We start from the raw sequence: 13,266 nt of genomic DNA on the forward strand, positions 1-13,266 counted from the left end.
ACCTCTCTCGTTCCTTCTTTTCTCAAGACAAAATACAAAAGCTTAATCTTGAACGCATATAGTGCAAATTATAAAATCCACAAGGAAATAGTCTTGTCATCGAGCTTCTGTACATGCTTTGATGGTTGCACTTTTGTGCACCCCTTTGGTTCTGTATTGCTCTGAACATGCTCACTTTGATTATATTAGAAACTTCCGAAAATTAAAATGCTCAAATTTTTTTAACATATGGACAAAAGTAAAATATGGTCGCCTCTTTCTTGAATTCAGGTGTAAATGTGGCATATACTGTAACCAAATAGAAATAATTTGGTATGTACCATGTCCAAACTGAATTTTGAATCAATATGATATTTATTGAAATACTAATACACTATTATAAAAAAAACTTTAATTTCTGACCATGCACATGCCTCGTATATTATCTGCCACCCTATATATGTAGTTACTACGGGTTAAAATGCATATTACTATTAAAAAATTAAACTTCTAATACCAAGATAGACTGGTACATATGTACATAAACTAAAAAGGTAATCTAACTCAGATTATCGCACTGTATTTAACTTGGGCGATTCTCAAAAAATAAAAACTTGGGCTCCATTACATCCAGGAATTTATATTCAGATAGACATAATCAACTCACTAAAACCTAATCACATCCAGAACAAAATTGAATGGAGAAGAGTGAAAAAAAATGCAACTATGTTTTTTTGATTGAGATGAATTCCCATCCCGTACATGTTTAAACTTTTTATGTCATGTTAGATTTACCCTTAAACTTGGTCGGCCTGAATCCTATTGCATCCAATTGAGGGTACGGCAGGTGTATTGGCATTGACTACAATGAATTTGTTTTCTTACTTATGAATATGTTTGGGTTAATGGACAAATAATCTGCTTATGTTGTTAAATCTTGAACCAAACATTCACCCGCAAAACCAAACAAAAAAAAAATCTTGAACCAAACATGTTTACAATAGTCGTAACCACTCTAAACTGGGGCATGCATTCATCATCAGTTTAACCTTAAAATATTTAGAAAGTTACAATGCATGGACTGAGGTGAAGGCTAATCCTTACTTAGAAGCAATGCAAATTCCGCAGTACAAAAATCCGGTAGAAAAAAGATCGAGAGAAGATTGCCAAGTCTAACATGAGCCTCTCATGCATTAGGCAACGTATTGGCGACATGGTGACATGCATAGCTCATAGGCCCTATTTAGCACGACATGCATGGTTGCCATAGTTCTGCTCCAACTCTGTCTTCAACTGTCAAGAAAAGTTAATTAGAATCCTTGCATGAATAAGGTCCTTAGCTATGAACTTTAGAACTCCATCCATTTGAACAATGTCCATAACATTATAACATTTTCTGTCAGCAAGCAAAGTCTATTGCCTGAAACATGAGTAGTTGCAGACGATAACCTGTGTCCAACTAAGATGCTAGCTCGGGGGAAAAAAATTGTTACCTGGAGACAACCATAGACAGCCATTTATGGCCTCACCAATCAACTGAGCGCCTTCCAGAGAAATAACTGGAAACAGCATACTCTGGCATGGAAACCATATATGTACTACGTGATGCTCTAGCAAGCCATCACATGTACGCCTAGCTAGGTCCAGAACTTCGCGAACTGAATGCACCTGCAACTGGAAGCATTGGAATAAGGTAGTGAGTGCACATGCCTTTGCATTGGCATTGCATGTCGACCGGCCGTGCAGCGACGGCGTTCCACCCAAGAAGCAGTAGCATGATGAATCCGCCATCATGATACTTGCACGGATTAATAAGATCATAGACGGCTTAATGAAATCATAGAGATGCACATGCAGCTAAGCCAACATAGTGCCATGTAATGCAGCGAGAAGATGCCTCTATACTTATAATAACTACTATATACTCCCTCCATTCCTAAATGTAAGTCTTTTTAGATATTTCATAATGGACTACATAGGAGCAAAATGAGTGAATCTACACTCTAAAATATGTCTATATATATCCATATGTAGTTTGTAGTGGAATCTCCAAAAAGACTTATATTTAGGAACGGAGCGAGTATAACTCATAGTACCATGTTTCTGTCCGCAAATCATATTATTTTACCAATAGGCTGACCTCTTCATCTAGTATCATGTCAAGTCAAATAAGTTCATTGCTGTAGACGTTAATGGCGTTCCATAGATGAATCACTCCGACCTTCCCTTTCTAGGAATCTTTCTCGTTGGCGTAACTACTCATTGGTGTAACTACTCTGGCCTTCACTTTGCATCTCCATTGAGGTTAGTTGCATTGTTTTAAACCTTGTACTACAAAAACGAAAGGAAGTATAACTCAAATATAACAAACTAAAAGGAATAGAAAAATATTAACACGTAAAGCATTGTTGAGGAAATCGTTAACTGGTAGCTGCTCGGTTGGCTGGTGAGTAGGGGATTAATTGGCTAATCGGTAAGTTAATTGGCCATTTAATCAATTAATCAGACGATTTATCGGTTTATAGGCTACTCGGTGACCCTACGAGTAAGGATTAATCGGCAAGTTAACTGGTTAATTCGGATGAATTCTTGAACAGGGCGTAAAAGATCATAAAAATTCTTAAGATTTATACTTGTTTAGTCTCAGGGGATGCTGCTGGCAAATCCAAGACTTTAATTAGAAAAAGAGAGTAGACCCAATGATCAGTCGTTGAATCTGCACTATGTAAGCAACATGTATGATCTAACAAATGGAACAATGACAGCAAACAGACCAGAGGCAAGCTTGGCACAAAGTGGGAGAATCTTGAGCAGATGGGGATAGTTGGTGCGATCCTACCTGATCTCCATGAGTCATCAAGCAGATGGGTAAAGTTGGCGTGCTCCTACCTGATCTCCATGAGTCATCCCAGAATTGTACGCGTGACAATACAAAGGATCCAATCCGTAGAGAGCACAAAACTATGAGAGGACGCGGTAGAGAAAAAATTGAATCCGAATCCAATTAAAAAGCCATGGTTGATCCAATTGTAGACCTGCAACAATACAAATCAGAATAAGTAGTGTGAGAAAATACGAAAATGGTATAGGCGAGGAAAACTATTTTGATGCAAAAAGCTCCTTGAGTACACGGAATCCATATGCCTTCTGTTAGAGAGGGACGACCCTTTTGTTTTCCATTGGGGGGAGAGAGATAATCGAGAGGAGGAGATCGTGGATTATGGGCATAGTTGGTGTGCTTTTACCAGTTCTCCATGAGGCACCCAAAAACTGTACATGAGAAGATTCAAGATCCAATCCGTGGAGAGCACAAAAACTTGAGAAGACATGATAGATAAAAGGGAACTTGAGTCAGAATCCAAAGGAAAATCCACAGTTGAACCTGCAAGGAAACAAATTTCATGTGAAAATACGAATCTGGTAGGATAACAGTCATCAAAGATCACTGCGTCCACTGAAACAAATTCAGCTCCGTCCTTCAACGTCGAGATCACATCTAAACTTATCTGAGTTGACAATCAATTGAAGATTATGCACGGTCCAGCCCATGCTTCGTTGTTGGGCTAACAAATCCAGTTAGAAAAAGGCGCCGCCGCCGCCACTCCGTCGGCCGGCCCCAGCGCCGTCGCCAGCCTGCTGCCCGTTCCTGCTCGAGACGACCGTCGCGACCCCCGCGGCCGCCGCGGAAGCTCGGGGCGGCGCCGCCCGTTGCCGCCGATTTCGGGCTTTGCCCCGCCCCTCCGCCGGCCAGAATGCTTGCCGCCTCACCGCCATAGCCCACCAAGGTCGATTAGCGGCAGCCCGGAGATGCTCTTGCGCGGCAGGCGGCAGCTACCCGGAGGAGACTGCGGCGACCGGTGCAAGGCTGCAAGCTCGTCAGCGGCAGCGCGACACCATCTCCGGATGGTGACCTTCTCGTCGGTCAGTTTATAAGTGTACTTCAGTGTGTAGTGCTTGTCACTGTATAAGTGTACTTGCCTGATGGCCTTTCCCCTGTAACTCAATTCCAATTTCCAAAGAGATATGGATGTGCAACCCCCGGTGTTTTAACTAGATATATTGTTGTGTGGTCAACAGGAAGCTGAGATGTATAGCCACTCTAGATTTTTAGGTGTTTCTTGTTTAGTTTCATAGCTCCAGCACAAGCTTTTTTGCATCTGAATTCCCACCCTTCAGTTTACCGTGCAGGCAATTCAGAGTAATGTTTTTTGTTGCTTCCCTTTCCTAAAAGGCTGCAAGCTGCTGGAGCTAAAGCAGTGCAAATCCTAAGATGATAATTTATTTGCCCTTCTATGTTTCCAGGTGATGATGCCAAAGCAGTGACAAAAAAAGTACTATAAGCGGTACTAGTTACATTTCGTTCAGCCCAGACTAAACTGGATGCATTAGATAGGAATATTATTTCTTAGCGATGACCCCCAACGCCCTTCCTACACAGGCATAACACTAGCTTGCAGGCACAATTAGACATGTGAACAGAATTTGAGCATCTGCAATGCACTCTTTTAGCTTTCCCTTTTTAATTGACGAAGAAATTTTATTGTTGCAGCAGCGCGAGCTTGGCGGCGACCGCTACGGATCCCATCTCCGGATTACTATAAGCAGAGTATGATCTTGCAGGAGGTCAAGCTGCTCGTACCCAAGGGAGAATGTGACGCCCTCGACGCCACCATCCAAGAAGCTCGTCGACAACGGCGTCGTTTAGATAAGACAGCCTATTTTGGCTATACTGAATTTAAGTTGGTTCTTGCTGTCGTAAAGATAGCATATTTGATATGTACCGAATTTTAGCATGTACAGTGATGTTGCTTGCTTTTTGTAAAAAAAGAAAACCATGATGTTGCTTGCTATTTGTTTCTAGTTGGGCAATGCCTTTTTTGATTCATTCTGTGTTGTTTGATTCACTGTGAAGTAACCGAACAAGTCAAATTAAGATGCAGGGATCGGTGGGGATTTGTGGGGAAGGGATTGGTAGGGGTTGGGTGACATCAGGGGATCATCTGGTTCTCAGTATTTAGGAAAAACTAGATGATACCCCGCGCGTTGCTGCGGAAATATGAGTAAGCAATTTGGTGTGGGCATAGGGGGGAATTTATCAAACATTAATAGATGAGCATGGTCCAAATAAAAAACATGTTTTCAATCAAGATAATCTTGGGTTACTGCCTGTAAAATAAAAAAAGTTAATCATGTGTTATATGGAACCAAACTCAATAAATAGTTTCTTCCGAAAGAGGAAAACTCCTTATTGTGCGACAAAAGAAAATGACTACTATATCTACGGATGGTTGTTTGGCGAAGATGCTTGAGCATGTTTGTAATTTTGATGGTCATTTCTGGCTTGGTCTACAAATGGTAGCCAAATACAACATAAGAGTTGTTTACCTAAAAGGGTGGAGATACAGTTGCTAGTCTTCCGAAGTCAATCATGAAACAAAACAAATTGGCAAACTATAGAAAATAGCAAACAACGTAAAAAATTAAATTACTTGGTTTGATGTATAAATCATGTTGAAGCTCAATTAGAGTTTAGAAAGTCATAGCATCAAAACTAAATATACATCCATGTTGCAAATCCATTTTATGAGACCTCAAGACACAATATGATAATGAGAAATCTAAGGAAGAGGGGTTTGAGGAAAGCCTCAAGAACTGGCATACCAGAAAGTTGTAGAGGAGTACACTGTATATGAATTTATCGAACCAAGAGTTAAAAATGTCCCTTTCCTCACAAATAACAATTCAAATAAATGAATAATCAGAATGATTCAATTTTCATCCTACTAACATGTGGGGCAGCCATAATGATCAATAAGCCTCATGCATGAAAGAGTCATGAATCCTACAGAACAAAATAATGTAAAGGTCAGAACAACATACACCTTCATCTTGCACCATAACTTATAGTACAGAATAAATTCAAGTTGTTTTTGCCTTTGTGAAATAAAAAAGTTTGTGAAACAGTATTTCTGAGAAGAAAGTTTCCTGAAAAGACACATCTGCAGCTTCAACATGGGATTATTTCAGAGTTGCACGGGCACCATCTAGTACTAAACTTTTGTCCCCAAAATTGGCCAAAGATTACATTCACTGTAGAGGTTGTGGATGACATCATTCTCTGAGAGTGCTACTGTTCATATTATTTTCTAAAAGAACACGATACAACCATTTGCATATTAAAACTCAGATGCAGTATCTAATCTCTACTATCACCATGAAGACATCGTAAATATTTGATTGCTAGCAGCACACCCTCATTGATCTGCACAGATATTCAGTTTGACCTAAAACAGAAGGGTATAAATTTTACGCGCATAGTGAAAGAATATAAAGGATAATAAGATTAGTATTAGTTCTAGGAGAACACGGCAGAACTAAAACAACGAATTGGTATTTTTGTACAGATTACCTGACGGGCTTCCATATGAGGGGCCTATCTCTTCGAGATGAATCGGCTTTTGTGGATACATCACCTGACGAATTTATACGGGCGACCTGATACGAGTCACGGAATATGGCGGACTTGATCGTGACTTCTGGGGCTGGGGGTAGGAGGACTACTGGGGCTGGTGACGATGGACGAAGTGTGTCTAGAACATCACGTTTCATCATCAATCAAGAGACCCGCTCATGTGAGATGGACATGCCTACTCCTGTGTGTGCCCGCAGAGAATGGAGCAGCGGGGAGACGGCCGCGGTAGATGGAGAAAGAAGCAGTGACCATTCTTGTCTATTTAAGAGGAATAGGAAAGGTGGAGAAAGGAAATGGAACGGAGTGCAGAGGAGACAGTCGGGTGGGCATTATTTTTAGTCAGTTTTTGGAAGGGGAAGCAGCATGGATGTGATGCGCCTCACATAAATATGAGGCCCATTGTTCGATAAAAAATCTGACCCCGTTGCATTTTTTATACCCCCATTTCATTGTGAGACGAGTCAGTCGAGAAGAGAAAGAGGTCCGTCTTTATCGTTGATCACGTAGCTTGGCGATACAAATTGAAACTTGGCAGTAGACAGAGCAGAAACGATGGGCCTCTGGATAGTGGATGGAAATATGTAAAGGCCCTCTTTTTGTCTTCCATGCACAATACATTACATGCAGCGTGATAGAAGTTATTATTTCTCAAAAATGGATGATTATTGAGAGAAGGAAAACTTTTTTACACATGGGACCTACTTGATGATGTGGATGGGTTGCATGTCAAGAGAAATAGGTTAGTGGGGATGAACTATTTAGGTATTATAGATGACATGATTATGCTATCGTAAATTGCACTACTAATGTAAAGAAAATGACAAGAGGACAAAGTAGAGAGAAAATGACAGCAAGATGCTGCTGTTCGGTGGTGCCATGAGTGGTGTATGCGCATCTGAAGCTAACCTTATCTTTTGATTCCCTTTGTCTTGTTGCCCGTGGTGTGGTATGCAACGCAATGCATGATCAAGATTCCTTTTATTTTTCTAGCTTATACTTTTGAAGACTTTGGTGACATGCTGACAAAAGAGAAGGAAACAGAACTTGGTGCCATCTGACCAAATGATTGCTGCCAGGTTGTTATCTCAAAGGCAATCAGGTAACATGCATGATGGGAGGTGTCTTTCCAATGAGCTGGTGGCATTCTAGAGCTCACCGGCCGGGAGTCTTGCTTGGACCTGCCATTGCTAATCCACTGCAAACGCAGCAGAACTACTAGGTAAGCAGTTCTTTTTTCCTTAATTCAGTGTTTTGAGGTACCTAGGCATCAAAGCTACTTCCAGTGTCCTCCTTTTCAGATTATCCAGCATATTTTCTCTTGAATTTTTTTGGGTTCATGGGCAGTGGTGCCACTGTGTGAACGAGTTGAGTCTTGACTGACAATGAAACTAGTGTAGAACAAGCTAAGGTACTGTTTGTGTCTGAAACTATATTAGCTCGGGATCTTGAATTCTTGATGCATCCAGGTTTTCCATGGGAGCCTGCACCTGGAACCTGGATCACACAAGAGTTGAGAGATGATATCTGATTGAGTGGTGTGCTCAATTCTAGGTGCTTGAACTGCAGATTAGAAAAATATCATACCTAGGGATGCAAGTCCAGTGGTCTCGCCTGGTTTAAATTCCATCCTAGTTTGATTATATACCGAACTTCAATGTTTGTCAAACAATTTTACTAGAACGGGTCAATGGGCCTACCTGGCCGACGCAATTGCATCCCTAACCATATACATGCTGACGATTCAAGTGAGGATTCTCATTTTTCTTCTCTTGTCAGCGCAATCAACAAGAAAATATACTTGATCTTCGTATCGCTTGCTTAACATATTTTCCTCACTGCAGATTTTAGGATAGCCCAGTATAGTGTCTCCCTGTTGTCAGACTCGGTCTGCTTTCAAGAAAGAAAAACAGTTGGGAATGGATGCAATGTCGTCTGAAGAATATGCTTCTCAGTCCAAGTTACTGCAAGAATTCACCAATGTCCCAAGCATTGAAAGTGCTTGGCTTTTCAAAACCAACAATGGTAGGACTGCTATTTCTATATACACATACCTCGTTCACAATCATCATCTAGTTCTTCTCGATCCGGAGCTATATCAGAGCTGGTCTAATTAAAGCGTTCCTTGCTTCATTATTGCAGAAGACAGATCCACAGCAATGTTTTCCATTAGTCAACCAGACATGCTGGCGAACAAGAAGAGGAAATATATTTTGCATTCTCACATTGTGACACATGATGGAACCATGCCTCTCGAGTGCCATTGGTCTCCTTTCCCTATTGAAATGACCGGAGTGTCGGCTGTCGTTCCATCCCGTTCGGGGTCGAAGCTTCTGGTGGTGCGGAACGGGGAGAAAGGTTCGCGCACAAGACTTCAGATTGTGAATCAATCGCATGTGGAGAAAGAGATACATGTTGATCAGTCTATCCATGGTCCACTTTATACCGATGAGTGGTAAATGTACAGCATAAAGTCTGCATTTCCAGTCTCTGCTTCACTGCTATATATGTAACATATGACATTATGTTTGTCGGTACTGCAGGTTTCAAGGGATTTCCTGGAACCATGAAGAGACCTTCATAGCATACGTCGCTGAACAGCCACCTCAACCGAAACCAGTTTTCGACGACGCCGGATATAGAAAGGAAAGCTCTTCTGAGGAAGACTGTAATAGCTGGAGAGGGCAGGGGGATTGGGAAGAGGACTGGGGTGAAACTTACTCCAGAAAGGGGATACCCTCGTTGTTTGTTCTTGATATTGCTAGGTCTTTTAATTAGGACCTTCTAATGAACCTATCAATTACCACTCCTTAATCCAAAAGTATGGCTTACTAAACCAAGCATGTGTTGATCAGTTGATGTACTTTGGTGCATGCAGTGGAGAAATACGTGCTGCTAGAGGCATTACAAAATCAATAAGTGCTGGTCAAGTTGTTTGGGCTCCGCCATCTTCAAGCGGCCATCAAAAGCTTTTGGTCTTCGTCGGCTGGTTAGAACACAACGGATTTCAGGGCACCGCTAGAAAACTCGGCATCAAGTACTGTTCTAACAGGCCATGTTCTCTCTATGCAATTCATTCCCCTTTTGAAGAAGAACCAAATGCGAATAACGCGTCGGTTAGGTGAGGTCATGCTGTAACTCTGGAATTTTTAAAGCATCTGCTCCATACTGCTGTTTTGTTCAAATGGAAGAAGAAAGAAACTATCAACTGCTATGTAATATGATGCATCCCTTTTGTTCTTCCAGTGGTAGTGAATCAGTATCTGCTTCAGTAGCAACCAACTTAACACCAGGCATGAGCAGCGCTTTCTTTCCACGGTTCAGGTAATGCCTGTATTAATAATAGTCTTGCACCTTACTGAAGGATTTCAAACTGATGCTTTTCACCGAAGATAGTGGGGAACATAATGCTCATCTTTTCTGTCAACAGCAAGGATGGAAAACTCCTGGTGTTTCTATCTTCCAAACGTGCAGTAGATACTGGAGCGCATAATGCCACAGATTCGCTGCATAGAATCAACTGGCCTTCTGATTGGAAAGCAGAGCAACAACTCAGCGTGACCGATGTGGTATGGCCACATATATAATCTGCTTATCCCACTGTGATCTGCGCTCTGAACCATTTGAATTACGCTAGGTTCCTGTCGTAATGTGTCCTCAAGATGGATGTTTTCCTGGTCTATACTGCTCATCCATGCTGTCTGATCCTTGGCTTTCTGATCATTGTACGATGGTATTAACATCTGCTTGGAGAAGTACTGAAGTGATACTGTCAATAGATGTGTTAAGGTAGTAAATAAATAGAAGTTGGCAATATGCACCTTTTCCAGACCTTAAAGGATCACTTTTCAAATGTTTTTTTTTGTTTCATTTGGAAGTGGGGAAGTAACCAGAATAAGTCCAGAAGACTCAGATTACTCATGGAGCGCCCTTGCAATAAATGGCAACAATGTCCTCTCTGGTAATTCTACTTACGATCAGAGGCAGTGTGTTTATGCATATATAATCTTCCTATTTTAGTGCTAACAGTATCTGTTTCTCTTCTGACCATACTAGTGTCAAGTAGTCCCATCGACCCTCCTCAAATTAGGTATGGTCGTCGAGCATCATCAACAGAGGATCATGATGGCCATTGCGCATGGGTTTGGGACGAAGTTATGAGTCCGTTGACAGCAGCCAGTGACAAGGTTCCTTGCCGACTGCTGCAAATTTCTAAGTAGTATACACATTTTCTTTGCTCAATAATTTACTCAAACATGCATCACCGTTTTTCGTGTGCCGCAGGCAAAGGCTTTGTTATCTGATCACAAGTTGAGCATACTCAGAATCCCGGTCCCTGACCCCTCTGGTGAACTCTCCGACGGTATTGCTTCAGCATGTGAACAAATGTTGTGAGCTAGTATTATACCATCCTTCACTAGATTATATGTATACTTTTTCCTATCCTCAGGTGGTCGGCTTCCATTTGAGGCCATCTTAGTGTCCTGTGAGGATAGTTCACAGAAACCAACTGTTTTAATCCTTCATGGTGGCCCACACTCAGCATCTGTATCAAGCTATTCAAAATCATCGGCGTTTCTCGCGTCACTTGGGTTTAACCTGCTCATTGTAAATTATAGGTAGGCAGGTTTTTGTTATCTTGAAATTTCTCTGCAGTGATGATAAATGGTGACCAATGGGTGTTAGTGTGCCATCATCATCATCTTACTCATGCTTTTGTATACATAAAAAAGAGGTACGCTGGGCTACGGAGAGGAGGCTTTGCAATCACTCCCTGGGAAGGTTGGATCTCAGGTGAGTGGGTACTCTCCAATTGTGTTGTTGACGGTTGTTCTCTCCAATCGTGTTGTTGATGCTTGCCCTCTCCTTGTGAAAACAATGAAATTTCTGAACAGGATGTCCAAGATTGTCTTGCGGCGCTAGACCACGCGATCGAGGAAGGACTGGTGGATGCATCCAAGGTAGCGGTTGTCGGGATCTCGCACGGCGGCTTCTTGACAACCCATTTAATTGGCCAGGTGAGCATCCTAGCAACCATGAGAGGCACAGTTGACTGCTTGATACTTGCATTTTTCTTCTTCTTCTTCTTGTAGTTAATTTGCCACTTTCTCTACAGGCTCCTGAGAGATTTGCTGTGGCGGCGGCTCGAAACCCCGTCTGTAACCTGTCAGTGATGATTGGCACCACAGACATCCCAGACTGGTGCTACGCCGTGGCCTGCGGGACTGAAGCGAGGTGTCTCGCCTCTGAATCACCTTCACTTGATCATCTTCGCATCTTCCACCAGAAATCACCAATTGCCCATATTTCAAAAGTATGTCCTTCCTTCCTCCCTGCCCTGTAGTTGTCGGAACTGGAGCAACATGACACAATTAAAAACATGTTAGGGTAACTTAAATGATAAGTGTCACACGTGTGGCACGAAGCAATCCGGCCCTGGGGTTTTTTATCACTAAAGTTTCTATCTAAAAAGAAAAAACAAACTCTAAAAAAACTGAAACTTGTCATCCAAAAAGAAAGTTGCCATCCTCGCGTCACAAACTTGCCAAAAGAAAATGTTCAGAGTTGCCATGTGTTCATGCCACACGAGGGTCCTAGGATAAACTCAGGTTGATTCTGATTCTGCAGGTGAAAGCGCCTTTGCTTATGCTTCTCGGAGGAGCGGATCTCCGGGTACCCGCCTCTAACGGCCTACAGGTACGTCCATTCCATTGCTCTTGACATATTTTTAGCATGTTACATCCATCCAACAAACTTGCCAGCAAATATGAAACACTCTTCTTCTTATATATACCTTATTTCCGTGTTGTTACCGGCCATTTCAGTATGCAAGAACTCTGAGAGAAAGAGGGGTCGAGGTAAAAACCATCATGTTCCCAGAGGATACGCACGAAATCGATATGTAAGCCAGACTAAACTGATTCCCCCTCCCATTTTGGGATTCTTATCATCGTAATTTCATCTTGGTTCGGGTTAATTTGGTCTGCAGACCGCGGTCCGACTTTGAGAGCTTCCTCAACATGGGAGTCTGGTTCAAGAAATATCTGAAAGAAAGCTGAGCCAGAGATTTTGAGAGCTTCCTCAACATAGCCAGAGGACTTCAAAGCTAATTGACGAATTTGTCTTTTTGTGAGGCGACTAAATATTTTTTAGAACCGACAACAAGTATATATTTCCCCCCCAATAATGAGCCTAAAGAGGTTGATAAAAATGAACAGCATCAGTCTAGTTCTTGGTTGACGCAGCCTGGCAATTGTGACATTGGATTCTGTTTGTGTAGTAGGCCTCTGGCCTACAGGATCAAAATGAACAAAACCTTTTTTTTGTGCAGTAACAAAACTAATTTACACTAGAAGTTTTTAAAAAACTGACGGTGTTTTCAATGCAAGCCCAGCTGATTGAGGAACATCACACTGACGCCAGTAAGTCCTGTGAGAGATGGCAAGTTTAGTTGATACGCATGTTAATTTCATACTCGCTGTGTAAAACGTGTTGTGCTTGTCAACTAAACTTGCCATCCTCACTCAACTAAAACTGCCATAAAAAAGTTCAATTTGCCATGGGTAAATCAATCTGGAACATTCGAAATTTATCATTTCCCATATTAAAAGGTACACGGACAGAAAACGGTTTCGGAGCGCCTGGTTGCGTCGGTGGGCGGAGATCCACCACATTTTCATCTCTAGCTATAGTTGCCGTTAGTCATCACCATGGGGGGCGGTGCGGTGCGGTGGCCCTCCTTGCTGCATCAGAGCCGGACGCTGCGAGGACGTTGCGGTTCTTCGCGGTTGCGGCAGCATGGCAGTCCTGACCTGTTG

At 42.1% G+C, this 13,266-nt stretch overlaps 1 protein-coding gene and 1 long non-coding RNA gene across 4 annotated transcripts; one reads left to right on the forward strand and one right to left on the reverse strand.

Annotated features, from left to right (window-relative positions):
• Positions 1-1,027: 1,027 nt before the first annotated feature.
• On the reverse strand, positions 1,028-3,545 carry LOC119324742. Of its 2 annotated transcripts, XR_005157134.1 has the most exons (4): positions 3,225-3,545; positions 2,120-3,014; positions 1,473-1,653; positions 1,028-1,272 (listed from the first exon to the last, which is right to left on the reverse strand). It is a non-coding gene; the product is annotated as an uncharacterized LOC119324742 (long non-coding RNA). The 2 variants fall into 2 exon arrangements; XR_005157133.1 differs by having other exon boundaries at positions 2,120-3,545.
• Positions 3,546-7,396: 3,851 nt separating this feature from the next.
• On the forward strand, positions 7,397-12,778 carry LOC119322638 (acylamino-acid-releasing enzyme 2-like). 2 transcript variants are annotated; one of them, XM_037596128.1, is made up of 19 exons: positions 7,397-7,670; positions 7,918-8,196; positions 8,293-8,473; positions 8,591-8,903; positions 8,992-9,213; positions 9,327-9,569; positions 9,695-9,772; positions 9,879-10,017; positions 10,086-10,237; positions 10,327-10,409; positions 10,505-10,635; positions 10,733-10,811; positions 10,899-11,067; positions 11,182-11,242; positions 11,344-11,466; positions 11,565-11,762; positions 12,077-12,145; positions 12,274-12,350; positions 12,438-12,778. In XM_037596128.1, exons 3-19 carry the CDS (start codon positions 8,368-8,370, stop codon positions 12,505-12,507), a joined length of 2,313 nt encoding a protein of 770 aa, XP_037452025.1. In that variant the 5' UTR covers positions 7,397-7,670; positions 7,918-8,196; positions 8,293-8,367; the 3' UTR covers positions 12,508-12,778. The 2 variants fall into 2 exon arrangements, with proteins under 2 accessions (XP_037452025.1, XP_037452024.1); XM_037596127.1 differs by lacking the exon at positions 7,918-8,196 and having other exon boundaries at positions 7,398-7,670.
• The last annotated feature ends 488 nt before the right edge of the window (positions 12,779-13,266 follow it).

Source organism: Triticum dicoccoides, chromosome 6B, assembly GCF_002162155.2.
Source record: "Triticum dicoccoides isolate Atlit2015 ecotype Zavitan chromosome 6B, WEW_v2.0, whole genome shotgun sequence".
In the NCBI taxonomy this organism is placed as follows: Eukaryota; Viridiplantae; Streptophyta; class Magnoliopsida; order Poales; family Poaceae; genus Triticum; species Triticum dicoccoides.